Source organism: Atractosteus spatula, chromosome 9 (genome assembly GCF_055471065.1).
Source record: "Atractosteus spatula isolate fAtrSpa1 chromosome 9, fAtrSpa1.hap1, whole genome shotgun sequence".
NCBI lineage: Eukaryota > Metazoa > Chordata > Actinopteri > Semionotiformes > Lepisosteidae > Atractosteus > Atractosteus spatula.
The window spans coordinates 9,820,180-9,838,105 of NC_142714.1; the positions used below are offsets into that span (position 1 = coordinate 9,820,180).

At 40.5% G+C, this 17,926-nt stretch overlaps 1 protein-coding gene across 1 annotated transcript; it reads right to left on the reverse strand.

The window, feature by feature from the left end:
* Nucleotides 1–244: 244 nt before the first annotated feature.
* On the reverse strand, nucleotides 245–17,484 carry LOC148828127 (acetyl-coenzyme A synthetase 2-like, mitochondrial). Its single transcript, XM_088925332.1, has 14 exons — nucleotides 16,887–17,484; nucleotides 14,940–15,036; nucleotides 14,524–14,723; nucleotides 12,854–13,029; nucleotides 11,930–12,082; nucleotides 9,202–9,349; nucleotides 8,674–8,811; nucleotides 7,666–7,758; nucleotides 5,574–5,686; nucleotides 4,868–4,994; nucleotides 4,085–4,212; nucleotides 3,329–3,392; nucleotides 2,848–2,969; nucleotides 245–1,315 (listed from the first exon to the last, which is right to left on the reverse strand). Exons 1-14 carry the CDS (start codon nucleotides 17,209–17,211, stop codon nucleotides 1,139–1,141), a joined length of 2,061 nt encoding a protein of 686 aa, XP_088781458.1. The 5' UTR covers nucleotides 17,212–17,484; the 3' UTR covers nucleotides 245–1,138.
* Nucleotides 17,485–17,926: the final 442 nt, after the last annotated feature.

Sequence of the window (17,926 nt, forward strand, 5' to 3'; positions counted from 1 at the left end):
AATAATGGATTTATAATCTAGAATCAAATTAAATTAGGAAAGGTGATGCCTTGATATAATGATTTATCTTTTTTTAATAAAACTATTGGCAGATGTACCTTGACACTCCTATGGCACCTACAAAATACACTTTAATTAGCAGATACAAAGATATAATAGGAGCAGCAGTGTGTAGTGTGTGTGGACATGAAAATATATTCGACATATAACATATATTTGAGAATGAAAACAACCCCACCTCAAATTTTCTGAAACACACTGCATATTTATTGGCATTATGTATTTATATGAACAATTGTATTTCTTTTGTAATTTAATTCAATGGCATACTACAGCCCTTCATTTACATTTGTTTTTCATGCTTTACATTTTGTTGTACTAGTATAACTTATAAATGAACAATTGTAACTGCAAGACCCTACAAAGCCAAAGACCAGTTTAAGAAAAACAGCCAAGTGATAAGTGACTAACTATAGCTGCACTTAGAAAAGCGTGAAAATTATATTAAACCTAAGGTCTAGATTACAAACATATCATGTAGACACCTCAGTTACACTATAAAGAATTACTGTGGTCACTGGACTTAAATTTCACATTTTATGCTCTGCTACCAGAGCATCTAATCCCTGCTGCTATTCAGTTATTGCTCAGCTCCTGCAGCGAGAGGTAATTTGTTATTAATGCATACCTAACAGCAGAACGCAATCATGAAGTGGAACCCTCTACCTATTAACTGCTATGCCCCAGGGTTTGTGGCTACAAATAATTGGATCTGTTTTCACAGAAAAGGTGCTATTTATAGCTCTTCAATTAATTCCTGATTATTTGTTTGCGTTTAAAATCAAGTTAAAAAATAGCTTTGGAATCCTTGTCATAAAAGCTTCTATGTACTGATGTCGTACCGGCTTAGACAGTATTCCTCTTTTATACTGTGAATAGATGGCACCAGTTCAAGAACGGCCATATGAAAAGATCCATTCTTCGTTCTTCACGTCTCCTGTTTTTTTTAAACATATTTCATTATTCTAGACCCAGCGTGCAGGAGAGGGTCGGAACATGGTGCTTCTCAAGTTACACCATGTCAAAATGTCAAAGCGCGATCTAGAATGAGTGGGAGACTCACTGTTTCCCCTCACGGTTATTTGCTTTCGTTTAAATCCAGGAGGAGCCTGCGCCCCTGGATAATCTCCTCTACGACTCTCTGGTCGTCCAGTGTAGTGAGGTCCCCTAGTTCATCCACCTTCCCTTCCACAATCTTCCTCAGGATGCGACGCATAATTTTCCCCGAACGCGTCTTGGGCAGCCGTTTCACAACCTGAACAAAGTGAGTCAAACCAAATGTTTAACTAAAAATACAAAATCATCCACTTCCAAGTATAAAGATGTGATCAACATTGCCTTAAATGCTTTAGGCTTCAAGCAATAAATTCTTAGAGAAGTTTTTGCTTTGAACAACCCACAGCACGTGAATTGCAGCTGCCGGGCCAGAAGGGCCTGGATTGGACAGAAGGCTCCAGCCGGAACCTCTCACATGGCGCTGCTGCCTGTGATGTCATAAATGAGGAGGGGCCAGAAGGTGGGCGGGGTCTGAGAAATTCACCTATATTTCCTCAAATATCTCCCTCGTGTGTGGTCGCGGTGATTGTAAAAAAAAACATGTAACTCGTGATTTTAAAATCTGGTGGAAATGTAACAAAATAAATAATAACCGTTAAAAATACCTAAAAAAACCTGAAATTTAAATTGGGAAAGATCAGTCAACAAGGTTTGCTCATTTAAGACTAGGGAGTAAAAGGATGCTTCCAGATTGATTGAGAGGGGATGACCAATTACACCTAATCATGAATTGTCTATGTATGAAAACAGCTATGTGCCTCAATGTTTGACTGTTAACAACAACGCTTCAAAGCAAAACATAAGAGTAGCTTGGATCATGCATTTTGATCATGACTGACCATTTATCATTATCACACAGGTACTTATCTTGGATTAATTAGTCACATACATATACATTTTCTGCCTCAACATGTCTCCCTAATCCTCCATCTACAAGAGCAAGTCCTGGGAGACTAATCTGCCTGCTCACTCAGCGGGACAGATACATGTATATGTAGGCATGGACTAACGCTTAATGACCCATTGCACTAATCTGCTACATTTACTGCACAGAAATCCATTACAACAAATCTCTTTTAATAACATATATGTATTCATTGATGGGAAGAGCTTGAAAATGCAGTATTAGACCATTTATGAAATGGAATGCCATTCTTCAGCTATTATTTATTGCACACATCACGTGGTTTTAATTTCCACATAATAAATAGGAGTACAGAGTTTACTATGTTACAATGGAAAACCAACGTTGTAATATCACACCATCCACACCAGAGTGAAGTAGAAAATATCAACACAGATATTACCGTCTAAACAGTCATGATTCAAAGCCCAAACTCTTAATTCTTTGATAAGGTTTAGCTGGTATCTTGGTAGCTTCACAAAGCCAGTGTATTAAAAGAAAACTGCTAAGGTACAGGGCTAAAACAGCCAGGGGATATTCTGCCCTGGAAACTCGGCTTGTGTGTGTACTTGTGTATACATGTGTGTGGATGTAGCGGAGCTAGTTTGGGCACGGTGACATCATCGTCCTCCCTGCGCATAGCAGGGACCTCAGCCGCCTGGGCTGAGGGAGGTCTCCTTTATCTCACTCGGCTGGTTCCCTGTTGTATTACGCCGGAGACCCAGGTTCGCACCCCAGGTGTTGCAGGACGAACCGGCGGGGTGGAGCGGCGAGGACATGAGCCCGCGCGGAACCGCGACGGTCACAGGTGCGTGCTGTTTGCCTACCTGGATGTAGTCAGGAGCAGCATATTTTGCAATCGTCTTGGAAACCATGTCCTTCAGCTGCTGGGCCAGGAGGGCCTCTGGTATATCTACTTCCTCTTTCAGTACTACAAATGCGTAGATACCTGTAGAACATCGGGGAGTGGTTGAACTGTATCTTTTAGAAGATGATTTGTCTTCTATGTGAATTGCATAAACCTTTATCATTCGCTAAAGGTAGTATTGGTATTATTGCCCTAAACACTCAAGTAAAACCATCTGTGTCATAGTCCAGTTATTTCACAAAGCAAGTGTAAACCCCTGTTAATCCAGGTTATATCGTTAGCTCAGTTTAATAATTTGAATTCCTTTTAGGATTAAATTGCCAACTGTGTTCAATCCATTCCCTCATTAAAACCACAAACACAATATCTTTCCATTTTAAAGTGTTCCATAAAGCTGAAAGTTCAGAGATGGTTCAGTTTCACCAAATCTTTTCTCTTACCTTGTCCTTTCACATCATGCGGATAACCTATAACTGCCGACTCTGCAACACCATGACACCGATTCTGAAAGAGACGCAAATACAGCAGGCTACCAGACCGAAGAAGGAGAATGGCATTTCTTGCCTATACAGTATGTAGCTTTTTTCATCCAGGAGTCCAAAGCACTAAACACATAGGTCACCCACCTCTGTGATGCTTATGGGTCAGCAGCCCTACTACACATCACATTAGGCATAGAAGCGATAAAACTGTCGACAAATGTTGTAAATCTAATTAAAAGTTCTTTATGGAGTCCAGGCTGTAGAAGCCCAGAGTTAAAACCCCTACGCTTACAAACAGTGCCAAGTTCTCAGGACACCAGTTTAACATCTTATCTGAAGAACGGCACCTCCTTCAGCACAGTGCCCCTGGTCACCACACTGGGATATAGGACAGAATTTTCTGGTCATTAGCACCACCTACTGGTCCGCAAACACCACTTACAGCAACAGCCTGATCTTCCATCCCAATGCAGACCAGACCTAACCCTGCTCAGCTTCCAAGATCTTTCTAAGATCTGACTATATGAACAAAAACAAAATACAAACTGAAGTATACGGTTATTGTGACCTGGTTGTAAACATTCAGAATCTTTAGAAATTCAAATGTGATAAATGCTTTGAGCTACTCCGACGAAAAAGATATTCTGCTTCTTTTGGACAGAATAAACATTTTTTAAATCATACAAAGCAGAGGGTCAGGCTGCAATTACTCACCACCACATTCTCGATCTCCGCAGTTCCCAGGCGGTGCCCACTGACGTTGATGACGTCATCGAGGCGACCGACGATCTGGTAATAGCCTTCCTCTGAACGGTACGCGCCGTCGCCCGTGAAAAAGTGACCTGGGCAACAGCAGAATGAGGACTTCACTTAACAACATAATTATCATTTTAATATCGCCCTTATAATATCACCCTGCAGCTCACAACTGGCAGCCCACTGATGCTAAGCAGGCGTGAGCCTGGCCAGTACCTGGATGTGAGACCTCCTGGGAAAAACTAAGGCTCCTGCTGGAAGTGGTGTTTGTGGGGCCAGTAGGGGTGCTCACCCTATAGACGTAAAACCGAGGTCCTGATTCTCTGTGGTCATTAAAAATCCCAGGGCATTTCTTTAAAAGAGTAAGGGGGTTACCCCGGTGTCCTGGACAAATTTCCCATTGGCCTCTACCAATCATGGCCTCCTAGTAATCCCCATCTATGAGTTGCCTTCATCACTCTGTTCTCCTCCCCACTGAAAGCTGGGGTGTGGGGAGCGTACTGGTGCACTATGGCTGCCGTCGCATCATCCAGGTGGGGCGGCACACCAGTGGTGGTGGATTCCCCTTTACCTGTAAAGCGCTTTAAGTGGAGTGTACCGAAAAGCTCCATATACAGTAAGTGTAAGCATTATTACACTAGTATTGCTCCAGGCTATCACTGCTCCTGTGTTGCACTTCACTACAAATCTGAAAAAGTTTTAAAAGAAACATTCTCCAATATGAACGTTTTTTGCTTGTACCTGGGTAAGGCTTGCAGTAGGTCTCTATGAATCTCTGGTGATCGTTGTAAATGGACCTGGCCATACCTGGCCACGGTTTCGAGATGCAGAGCGCTCCCGAAGTGTTGTTAGCAGACATCCTATTACCCTGTTTTTAAGAAAAAAAAACATTATCCACTGAAACTGCAGTTTCCCCAAGTCATTTTTTCACAACCATAACCCAAAAGTCCTCAATAAATATTCTGGGGACCACAGCCCTGTATGTCTTATTGGTGCCCCTGTATCATCAACAACTTGGCTGGTTTGGTAAATAATTAGCTTGCTAGTAACAAATCACATTGATACCATTACCAAAAGACCTTACAGACCCCATGTACTGAAAGCATGCATTCCTGCTGACTTTGTAAGTAGCGTTTTTAACTAATGGAACTACAAAAGTCTTTTGCTTCATACAGATGATTACTTAAATTATGCGCATCCAATTTAAAGTTGACTGGAGTAGTTGTTTGCTATTGATATTTGTATATAGCGCAGGAGTAGAGTAGATCCAGTGTATTTTCAGCCAGGATAAATCAATGGTGGGGAACTATCCCTAAACTACCAATAACAATGTAATTCACAAATGTGTGCAAAGCAGTCCAGGGTTTTATTAGGTTTATCCAACAGCCCCAGTATGAGTGCATGGCTGCTCTTGAGCTAAGCCAGGAGTGTGCAGATCACTCGTTACCTTGCTGTCCATCAGAACGGGCTGAATACCAAAGAAAGGCCGCATGGCCATGGTGGGAATTATCTTGGCCTCAGGATCGGACGGTCTGGGAGCGATGCAAATCCCACCAGTCTCTTGGGGAAGGCAAGGACAGGAAAAAGTCAGGGATCATCATGGCAGATGTCAATTAATTAATTACAGTTATGTTAAGTAAATTAAATGTAATTAGAATAGAATTATACACTGTAAATCAATTATCTGATGACACTGCGCTTGCAGTTTTCTGACTCTTAATCTCCTTCCTGCAGAGTTTCCAGCTCAGGGATGATCTGTGATCGAGAGGGAAATTCTCCTCTTGTGCCAACAGTCTGCTGGTTGTGTGTGTGGTGGGGGGAGGAGGTGGGTAGATTTGTCTGTGATTTTCACTGTACCAGAATGCATCCATAAATGTACTATAGATCTGTTAATTATTAATAATGTCATTTACAGCTAACTGCCAAGCCTATTAAACTGCAAAAATTAAAACCATTATCCCTCTTATTTAAGCATTATTGTGATGGAGTGTTGGGGTCATATTATATTATACAATCAGATAAAAGCTTTGTAGCGTTTTATTATTAGCATTTGTCTGTATAAGAAGGTAATTACATTTCCTCTGTGTAACACTGTTAGTACATATAAGTCCCACAGTGATATTATATGAATTTGCAGTTTAAAAAAATATTCCGTCCTTTTGCTCGTGAGGTGTTTTAAAAAATCTTAATGTAATTTGTACACATTACAAAAAAACAATTTTACTCTTCAAGAACGGTTTTCCAAGTATTGTACCTCTGCACTATTCCAGAAAAAAATCCAATTACTTCCCACATGAACATCGATTTCAAGGCGAGAATGTTGACAGTTGAATTTTATCGGGGAAACAGCAGTGTACTTTGCATATTTAGAGATTTCCACTTGGAGAGGTTTAGGGGAGACTGTGAGGTGCCGCCCAGGTGTGAACTAACCTCTCAGTCATGTGTGAAAGATAGATCTGTCTCAGTGAACGTTTCTACACATGAAAGGCAGCTCTACAACCACTTAAAAAGAACTGTATAAACCAGTTTTTCACATGCATTCCTTAAGAGTATAACTGAAGGTGGGGAGCAGACGTTAAACTGTGACAATATCTTTTTACATTACTGTATAAAAGCCACACTTAAGGTCAACATCGCGCCTGCTTATATCTTCGTAGCAGAAACCCATCTGGAGTGAATTCACTGCATAGGAATGTGAATTCTCCATGCCAGTGAACAACAGAAAGTAATGGGATACAGAAACCTACTTCCTTGCTGAAGCTGCCAAGTTCTTACAGGACTCTGGAGACAGCTCATTCCCTTTAAGACAATGCCTGATTGCAGCCTGTTTTAAAGTGCATGAACTCTACATTACAGCCTTTCCTTGCTGCTTGGAAGGCCATCAATTCTGTTGTCAGTCATCTGGATCTGGATCCGTAAAGCAAACCGCAAAATGTACTGCCAACGGAGCAAGAATAGCTAACTAACCAAAAAAAAAAAATACACACAAACGAAATGCTACAACCATAAAATGCAAAAGCCATACTTTTCTCAAAAAGAAAAAAAAATCCTCAGTAGTGTCTGTACTACAGTAGAAATTAAACAGAGTTATGTAATAATGTATCTGAGCTGGCAAGTGAATAAAAATGGTGCAAATAACATTTTAAAACTACAGAAGCACGGAGCAAAAAGGTAGTACTGTACAGATTTTTTACAGCTGAATTTTAAAAACAGATCAAACAAAGTGAGAAGTAAAGGTTTATTCCATGCTGAAAAGAGAAGAATCGAAACAACGATTTTCAAGGATCCTTCACCTTTTACTTGTTACTTTGCAGCCTACGCATGTTGACGCACCTACCTACTTGAACTACTTCAAACAAAGTAAGTTATACAATTTTCAGTGGCTAAACTGAAGTCCTGTGTACTGCTTCTTTGCTCATTGGAGAACTAACAATTTCAAATGCACACACAGGACACAGATTAAGCAAAGCTAGTTTCTTCCTCAGGGCCTCACTCTCTCAGCCCTGAGAGCTGCAGAGATAAAAGCTGGATCTGTTTACCTGTTTGCCACCAGGTGTCCACGACAGGACATCTCCCATCTCCCACAACCCTGAAATACCATTCCCAGGCTTCCAGATTGATTGGCTCTCCCACTGGGAACGAATCAGCTTAAAGGTTAACAAATATCTGCACTTTTGCCGTTAGGATTGAACATTTTTCTGCAGAATAAAATACACAGGATGTAAACGCACAAGAGACGATATCAGTTATATAAGATATCAGGAAAATTATAGAAATCTATCCGGAGGGTGAGACAGAAGCTCACAACAGAATAATTAATTTGTAGGAAACTACTGTTTTATCAACTGTTTTCAATCACAATGTGTGTCACTGCAAAGATTTCAATCTTCACAGAAATATCCGATAACGGTACAATCTGCTCCAGACAGGCATTCAATTCCATTGATTTACAGAAAACAATAGCCTGGAACCAAAAGTCCTGTGAGAGATCTTTGCAGGAGGCACAAACTTTGCTGTGTAAAACTTTGTGTTAACAGTAAGGTGCCACTCAGTTTATTAGATAAAGAACAGCACCACACTACTGCAATTCAAAGTAGTTTTAAATCCATATCTATATGAAGGCAGTTAACCTACAGTCTTGCAACATTATAGTGCAAGATATTCCATATTCATAGAAAATAAAAGAAGCACTGTTATTAATATTATTTAAAAACTCACTAATTTGCAAAAGAACTGTATAAAGCCATGTAGGTATTGCCATATCAATATTTTGACAAAGAGTAATGCTGTCACCCAAGAATATTCTAAAACCCTTAGCCCAGTAATTTGTAATTAAAGGACTCTATAAACACACTAGCTATTATGAAAATATTTCAGAAATCATAACCATACAAGTACTGCATACAGCATTTCTATAGCATTTAGAATTATTGGCTGTGGACCTCTCTCTGCTGTCTATATCTGAGAAGTAACACAAAGTGATTTGTTAATCAGATTCATCGGCAACAACTGAGCTGCCTAAAAAGGTCCTATAAAATCTGACTTACCTGAGCCTAGGGTTTTAAGAGACGATCTGTCATATTTTTTCACCCAGTCATCACCATATTTCAGCAGAAGCCGAATTGCTGTTGGGGCTCCATAAAACTGACTGATTTTTAACCTCTCCACAGTCTCCCAATACCTGCCTGTGAGGAGACAAAAAACCACCAAGAAACATGGAATTTCACAGGCTCTGGGTTACTGTAAAAAAACACCTTAACTTCTCCTGCACGCTTAATTAAGTATACATTACTTAAGAAATCTAACCACGGTACTCAGATTTCTGTATAAAAGCTGTTTACACTGTTTAAGGTACTGTACCTTACTCAACTGGCTCTTTACTGAAGGAACAGACAGGCACAAACATGCTTTGTTACAATTTTGCTCTATTCCTCTCTGTCATTTCCTCTTCCTGCTTTTTCAGCTAAAATTCATAATGTTGTGAGAACAGGAGCTGTGTTATTTGACAGGTTATACTGAATGCTTCCTTTGTACTAGTATTCTGTTCATAAGAGGATCAGAGCTGTCGTTCTCACCTGGATTGGGATACACTGGAGTGCTTTCAAACAGGACTGTAGTTCCTCCATTGCAGAGTGGACCATAAACAATATAGCTGTGTCCTGTGATCCAGCCAATATCAGCAACACAGCCAAACACATCCCCATCATGGTAGTTAAACACATACTGCAGGCAAAAACATGGCAGTGGCATTAAGAAGGCTGGACAGAGAGCTGGCAGCTTTCGAAGATACAAGTTGCTTGACAAAAGAAAAACAGATCAGGGCTTCATAATCTGACCGAACCTACTCATGAAATAATTCATTTTTATTACTTGATGGGTCATCATGAAAATCATTCAGTGGATGATTTTTCCATTTCTGATAGCTGACATAGGTGCCAATCACCTTGACGAAAGAAAGGGCTTTATCAAACTATTAAACTCGATTTTTTTCAGCCCAATAAAAAACAACATCTTTTGTTCAGGTGGGTAGCTGCGTCCGCATGCGTCGGCTGCAAAGGAACAAGTAATAGGTTTATTCCATGCTGAAAAAAAGAAGAAAGAAAACGCAACGTTTCGGCCGAGGAGCCTTCTTTTGAAGAAGGCTCCACGGCCGAAACGTTGCGTTTTCTTTCTTCTTTTTTTCAGCATGGAATAATTGGAATAATTCTGAAGAAGGCTCCACGGCCGAAACGTTGCGTTTTCTTTCTTCTTTTTTTCAGCATGGAATAAACGTGTTTTGTTTCTGATGTAAGACAAAGGCTTCAGCTCACCTTACAAAAAACTGTAAACCTTCATTGGGAGCTGGACAGAGAAACAAAAAACCTTGTGGTAATGAGAGGTTCATGTGCTTCCAGAATTACTCTATATTTCCTGGCTACTGAATTACCAGAGCAAAGTATGGGATTACATTCGGGGATAAGCCTCTTGTCAATGTTTATATAAGATTTGCATTTCCATTGCTTTGACTGAGAGCGTTTTTCCCCACCACAGATCTGTCTATTATTGAAGCGGGTATTAACTCGATTTGCCCATCTGATACATTTCAGGATATTACTTACAACCATAACCTGAGAAACAATTAGTATCCTTAGAATAACTTTCCTTTCATAAAGCGTCTCAAGTGTTATGTTTTTCAAAAACACATGACTTATTTTGTTTTCCATTAGGTGTTGTGTTGCCTAGTTTATGCTGTCGTCTCTATTTCAGTTGCAGAGGTGGTCCCTGAGGTGTGTGGGTGAACTATACCAGGTACCCTTTGTTCACCTGCAGGTGTGGATCTGATATGGTGTTGAAAGACACTTTTGTGGCACTTCTGCACACAAAGGGTGGTGGGAGTAGGGAACAAGTTACCAAGCCATGATGGTGAAGCCGACCGTTTTCTATCAGTAAACCTTACACTAATTGGCTAGTATTAGTAATTCCAGCTGGGCCAAATTAATATGGTTTTAATATAGAATATGTGGTCAAAATGTCCTTGGCTGTTTTTCCAAAGCAACAGAATATTAATTTGTTCAAAAAGAACACTACAGAGAAAGTGTATGTCACTTTTTAAAATGCTTTTGCCCTTTTCCAACATGACTGTCACATCACCAGTGTTTATCCTGATGGTGGTTTTATAAATGAGACAACAAAATGCTGTCATTGTTTTTAAGGAGGTAATATATACAGCTTAATTGTATAAATCTGTCTAATTTTCTATTTGTCTGACATCAGAAATGCAACACGCTGAACTTCAACATGCTTCTCTGGCATGATTAGGCCAGTGAAGTAAAGCCTAACTGCCCTAATGTCAATACTTGATTTATGTCTGTAGCCAGTAAAAGAAAAATGCAGGTACGTAAACCACATGAGATTGGTACCTGACATGTTGCACAAGTCTTATGAAACTCTATAATACTTTAAATCTGCTTTAGAAAGCTAGATTCCGGATGCTATATATACAGCATGTGATCTTGTGCAGTGATCAAAGCAAGAAAAACTTCCATCCAATGATTGCAGCAATTACAAAAATAAACAGAAAACACTTTTTTGGTTGAGAAATTAAGTGCTATGACCTTTTTGTAAGAAGGGATCTGGAGTAAGTAAATAAGACCTTGTTGTGCTGCAACAATCACTGGCTGGCCCATCTGTGGGGGTGGAGAGGGTGAGATTAAAATGAATGTGGGTGGCTTCCATCTGTCTCAGTATTATGATTTCATTGCTGTGCAAAGCAGTCATTTTTTTATGTTACATACAATAATCCACTCTGCAGTATAAAAGCACAGATATAATTTCATTCTCCATGCAACATACCTGAAAGGGTATTAAAAGGCATTCTATGTTCTGCTGTAGAGTGGGACCAACACTATTATTTGTTTCTCAAGTGTTTGCTGCCATGTGTTCTGATTCAGGAAAGCTTGGCCTGCTGTCTCTGGACCAGCTGCACTTCTCTCCCCCTTTACTGGATTGCAAGCGGTCTCCACTCTTGACGCGAAGGAAGCTAAATTACTTTCCAACCTGTAATCTGCAGGGCCTGACTCCTACATTAGCACAACACTTTTGCCATTTCCACAGAGAGAGAAAGCCTATCAGTCTGACAAGACAGATTACTGCACACAGTAAGGTAGACTACTTACACTCTTACTTACAGGGCAGGACAGAGGGACTCAAGTTACTTCTTGCAGACATATAAACTATTTCAGCAGGTCGGTTAGACAGACACAGAGCTGCGTCTCTGGTGCATTAGGTAATGATTGCTGCTGGCAGGAAGAGGTGGCGAGTTACCCTGTGCGTCAGAGATGTGTAGAGCAGATAGCCAGCCTGTGTGTGGACCAGGCCCTTGGGCTTGCCAGTGCTCCCAGAGGTGTACAGCACAAACAGAGCATCCTCACTCTCCATGGCAACGGGCTCACATGTCACGTCCTCCTTCATCATCTCCTATGGAAACAGAAGCTGCACTTAGAACCGCTTCTCTTCTCACCAACCTTGCCATTTCAATCCAATATCCAGGCAAGCTGAGCTCGCCTTTGGTTTTAAAAGAAGACTGATCAAGAAACACCGTGCCCATAAGATCATAGCTCACGGAGCATAAATCCTCACTATGATGATCATGATGAAGACAATTGAACTAGACTATAGGGTACAGTTGGCATCGTCCATCAATGAGGTCTCCTAATCACCCATTAGTCACCAGAAGCAATTCCTCATGATGTTGTTAGTCTTGAATTTCACTGGCGAGTTCTACCAAATGGAAGGATTACTATCTTCTTCAAACAGGGTGACAACGTCACAAGTTTATTTCACTGAACACAAGACCATTCATGTTCCATAGTTATCAGGATTAATGATTAAACATCGTTCAGAGCTCAAGATTATTAACCAAGAGGTATTTACTGTACAGGACAGACTTGAAGGGTAAAAAGAATAATGAACAAGAAACATAAAGCTCAATGAATGTTTAGTCGCAGCTAGGACTGCCTCTCTCCTTGGTTTGGAACAGGAGAATACTGGTGCAGTAATGACCAACTAATACTAAGGCCATTAACAGTGAGGACAGATAGAAGAGCTCCCAACAGAGTACTATGAAAACATTTTTGACAGATACACTGCTCTTTTCTAACTGTCTGCGATCTACATTTAATATGAGGTCAGCTTTACAATCCTCCCTGAAGTCTACAGTAAATTAGAAAAAGAGAAACATTACTGTACCTCCTCCAATGGTACGTCTTTGTCCGTCATGGCAACCGGATTCTCCGTTCTCATGGCGACGAGGACCCGCTGCACTGAGGGGCAGCTCTTGATGGCCTGATCCACTGTCTTCTTCAGGTCAATCGTCTTGCCTCCTCGCAGGCCCTGGTTCACAGTGATCACCAGCTTGGACTGAGCTTAAACAAGGACAGCAACCGGAGGAGTCACTAAGGATTTGAACCCTCTGATTTTTTTTTGTTGTTTTTGCGTTTAAAAAAAAAAAAGAACTCATACATTGTGCTTTCCCTGATAGAAAAATGACTCAAAGGGTTTTCAATTATGTACAACTACAATGTTATCTACTTTTCACAGTTCCCCTGTTCAATATTCCCAACTTGAATATGCTGATTAAGTTTTAATAATTAAGTTGTTTTATACAAAGTTTTCAAAATCACTTTATTAAATTCATATAATTATTTGTTTTCTATACTTTTAATGTTGATGTGTAAGGTAAATTCAGAAAATAAGGATTCTGCTACAAAAGTTCAATGAATAAAATGCGTAGTGGAAGCCTTTTTAGACACAAAAGGAAAAACAGAGTGTGTATCTTGAATGAGGCCAAAAGTAATTTTTTTAATGAGACACAATTCACAGCCCTGGCCAGCTTCCACCTCAATTCTCATGTGTTTTGACACGAGTCTGCAGTCTCACCGGGCCAGAAGCCCACACTCAATGTTCACACAGACATTAGAGGGACTTTCAAGGCCTGACAGGACATAAAGGGTTAAAGACTCAGGAGGAAGACATTCTTGCACAAAGATTCCTGAGTACAGCTCCCCGGCATTTTCCACCATATTTTTTAAACTTTCAGACCAGATTTCCAAAGACGCACTGAGTAAAATACCAAAATGTAAACAAAACAAAAGGAGGGGAACATAACTCCACTTTCCTGTATGAAAACTACTCAAATAATTGCTGACAAGCACACTGTCTTGAACTTTACCCAGTAATTTCAGCCTTAAGGTTTGCCATCAAGATCAAACTATGCATAAAAATTAGATTCTTGTGCAGTAAGTCAAATTAATTTGTCTTGTTATCCAAACATTACTATACATAGTAATTGCTGCTTCATCAGCTGGTGAGAATTCAGTTACTAGCCTACTCCATGACCCTGAGAATTGCATTAAAAGCAAAAGAAAATGACAATACTCTTAACTCCTACTACTTCCCTCCTGGCTAAAGTTAGCACCGAGTGCAATTATTTCCGCTCACTCCTTTCACATTCTTCATGGACTGCAGTCCTTCAAAACGTCTGTAACATTACCAGAACAAGACACTATCCCAACAAAAAAACTCTTAGGCTTGACAGCAGTCTGTTTATTCGCAACGTTGCAAGAAAGAAAATCTGTGGCAAAAAAACTGAACTGTTAATCTAAATACAATTACAGCAGCCAAAATATGAATACAATTAAGCAGACCTCAACTATTATGATGATGATGTCAGAAATCCTTCCCGTGCTTGAACAGAATGCAGAACAATGGGTGTAAGAAAGCTAAACTGCCTATGTAAACAAGAACACGCAATCCACACTCAAACTCCCAGCTAAAATATTTCGATTTTCCGAGCACAGTCTGTCACTCCAGTTGTTTGGAAGGGAAAAGGCACATCACGCAGTGCCATCAACGCGTACCGTCCCTGATGCGGTCAGCCAGCGCCTCCGAGCTGAATCCTGCGAACACGACGTTGTGGACAGCACCGACTCGGGCACAGGCCAGCATGGCAGCCACTGCCACAGGGCAGGGGGGCATGTAGAGAGTGACGCAGTCCCCCTTCCTCACTCCCTGCCTCTTCAGGACGTTCCCGAGGCGACATGTCAGCTCCAGCAGTTGCCTGACAGAACAGAAACATGACCGAAAACGCAACAGTGGTAATTATCACCACCCAGCCTATAAAAAATTCAGAAAGCAGGGGTAAATTTATTTATTTAATACACTAGCAGTTCTACAACAGTACAGTTATTAGTGAAATTACTGATTTAGACCTTATGTGAAGACATACAAATCCACACCACTTTGGAAGAGTTTTACCAACGATGTTCTCGCAGACCTGTACGTGATTTTGACCTGAGTCCCGGGCTCGTCCTTCTCCCAGATGAGGGCCGCTCTGTCAGGACACGTGTGGACATGGCGATCCAGGCAGTTCACTGGGAAGACACAAAGTTTGCACATGGAACCAGCGTACTCCGTTACGTTCTCTCTAGTGCCACGGGCGCCTTTCTGAGGCAGTACCTCACATTGCCAAGATCAGGTTGGTTCACAGCGAAATTTTCTGACAAGTCAATGTGTTCCGGTCATTTCCGAACATCATAGAGGAATTCAAGAAGGCGGCTGCGTCAGCATGCGTAGGCTGCAGAGGAACAGGTAAAAGTTTCTTCCCTGCTTCACAGGGAAGAAACACAGAGGAATGCCTTGACTTGAAACTCTGACTTTCATACAACATTATAACATCCACCTTCTAGAATCCTTTATGGATCTGCATCTGGCTCCTTCTTTTCATTAGTGAGAGAATTACATCCAGCGTAATGAAAGCAAGCAAATAAACCACCCTGTGTAAGAGAAACAGCACTTCTCTAGCCACTGTGGGTTGGAAAGTATATATAAAGGATATCTTTGTTAAAGGAAGAACAAGGATGCCAATATTTTTGTGTCAGACTCAATGGTATTGGAGTATGAGCACAACAGACATTCAAACATCTTCCTCTGTTAGAAGCCTCTGCTGTGTGTGAAACAATGCTGCAGAGAAGGAACAGGGCACATGTGTTGGCAAAGGGACAAGGACATGGTGTTGGGAGTAAAAACAATTGCCACTTCCAGCAGCTCCACACTTTTGAAGAAAAAGAATGTTTGGTTTACAGCCACAGAAATGTCCACTTCTTCCTGTCCAGGAGATAGCGAACTTGGGCATCAGTAAGGACCTCTGTTTTTGGACTGTGATTCCATAATTATTTAATTAATCTTATCAAAGAACAACTCCAAACACTTGGTTCTTTTCCAATCCTGTATAGAGGAGGCTTCACAGTTAAACAAAATACTAAAACACCTCTGGGATTTCCTAACCAGAAAACCAAGGTCTCAGAGGTTGCAGAGGATCAGAAAAGCTGCGCAATAGTTAAATGCTGACTCCAGAAACACAGAACCTCCAACTGTTTTTCCTTTTAATTCTCTCCTCCTTCTCTATTGCTCTTTTGTGTAGTCCTTGTGAAGGACGACATTGTCTTTGTGGCTCATGTGACGACACGAGCACAGGGTTCAAAGGACAACGTGCTCCTCATGACACAGAACCTGAAAGACCAGCTTGCAACTTGTGCAGTACAACAATAAGGATCTAGCCCAGTGATACCAATCAGCATTTCACAGTTTCTCTGAAATTGGAATGAAAAAGGCACATTCCAGTCTTGTCCTCACATACAGAATGGAGAAGAATCCTTAACACATACCACACAGGTCTTGGATCAACAAAACTATCAAATCCAAACCATTAACAATTAATAGGAAATTAAATTTTCACAGGTAAAAGGCTTCAGTGTAGTTTTTATAACCTGTTCTAAAGTTCATACTTTCACCTGGGATTAAAGCAGTAAAACTTTATTTTAAACAGTGTGCTGATCAAAGTATGTTTTACCTTAATCCTTTTAAAAATGATTTGAGATTCTTAGATATATTTGTATTCCATAGAAAATAGACTTTCGTCTAACTTTAAAAAAAACACAGCCCACCAGAATAGCATGAATGATATGAGAAGTACAGCCTGAAAGTTACAATGTTATGCTATGTGTAAGGACAGCCGTAAAAAACGCAACAAAATGTTATTAGTTTCAACACTCTTTTGTTGAGGTTTTTAATGCCTTTCGGGATAGAATACGGAATTTAACATTGCAGACAGACTTATAAAAACATGAGATCACTCTTTCCTGCTGAGAACAACACAAACCCCTACTTAACAAACACAAAGTCCACGTAATCCTATTCACACCATGAAGTGTTACCCTCTTACCTGATGTGTTAAGCTGTCCTCCTTCAAACCACCTGATTCTTCCCTGGCGCAGGTCACAGTTCTGGACGGTGTGGAAAGGGGTTATCCAGGACAACCTTTCTCTGCCCAGGGCTCCCCAAAATCGCTCCCCCTGATTGACAGAGAACTCGTACAATTCCGAGTGGTCCCCGACTCCGGTGAACGCCGCTGCCTCAGGCATGCAAGCGGCTATATTGTAACTTTTGCTCCTTGACAGGCAGTACTTCGGTAATCTTTTCCAAAAATCGGAAAATAAGTTTCCGGATAAAGCGTTCTTCAAAATTGCGTATCTTGCAGACGGAAACATTTTTTTTATTCTGAATTGTACGCGCCAAGTTTTAGAGCACCTCTTTATGAAATACGGAGGAATATACTCTGCCACCTTACTGAAATTGTTCTCCCAGTTGGATTTACAACGTTTTAAAAAAACAAGAACTACATAGGAAACTCATGCAAACGCATATATGTAAGTGTTTTAAAACTTTTTTATTATAAATAACCCTAAATTCCCCAGTGCAAAATTGTCCAAAACCATCTCTACAGTTATCCGTCATTCGAAAGAAGAAAATTTGGTCTTCTTAAAGGGAGTTGAAGAGGAGGAGACGTTTGGCCGGTAGAAAATTAAACCCTGATTAGTTACGTTTTAAACCCAGCTGAACGTTTGGATGTATGTAGTTTATATATAACAGCGTGAGCTAGGAATCATGACAGTTCATCTTTACAAAACCTGTTTGTTTCGTTTTCTGTTGTCCGGGAGTAGTATTTTAAAAGCTAAAAACTTCAATCAATACAAGATTTTCAACCGAGGACTGAGAAAAACAACTGCAGAATTCGTCTAAAACATCGTTTTAGTAACATCACCTTGCAGCCGTGGGTAATGTCTTTATTTGTTGTTTTGGTGTCTAAACAGTGCTGCAACTGGATCAAAAACAAAATGTTTGTTCAAACTCATCACATACTAAGATTTATGCGTATATTAACAATGGTGATGTGTGCGGAGGTTGTCACATTCTTACGTTTTC

Coding starts and splice junctions, on each gene's coding strand:
- LOC148828127 (XM_088925332.1), bottom strand. CDS start 17,211: ATGTTTCCGTCTGCAAGATACGCAATTTTGAAGAACGCTTTATCCGGA. Junction 5,687..7,665: donor GGACACCTGGTGGCAAACAG/GTAAACAGATCC, acceptor GCCTTCCCCAAG/AGACTGGTGGGATTTGCATC. Junction 3,393..4,084: donor CGGAGATCGAGAATGTGGTG/GTGAGTAATTGC, acceptor CGTCTCTTTCAG/AATCGGTGTCATGGTGTTGC.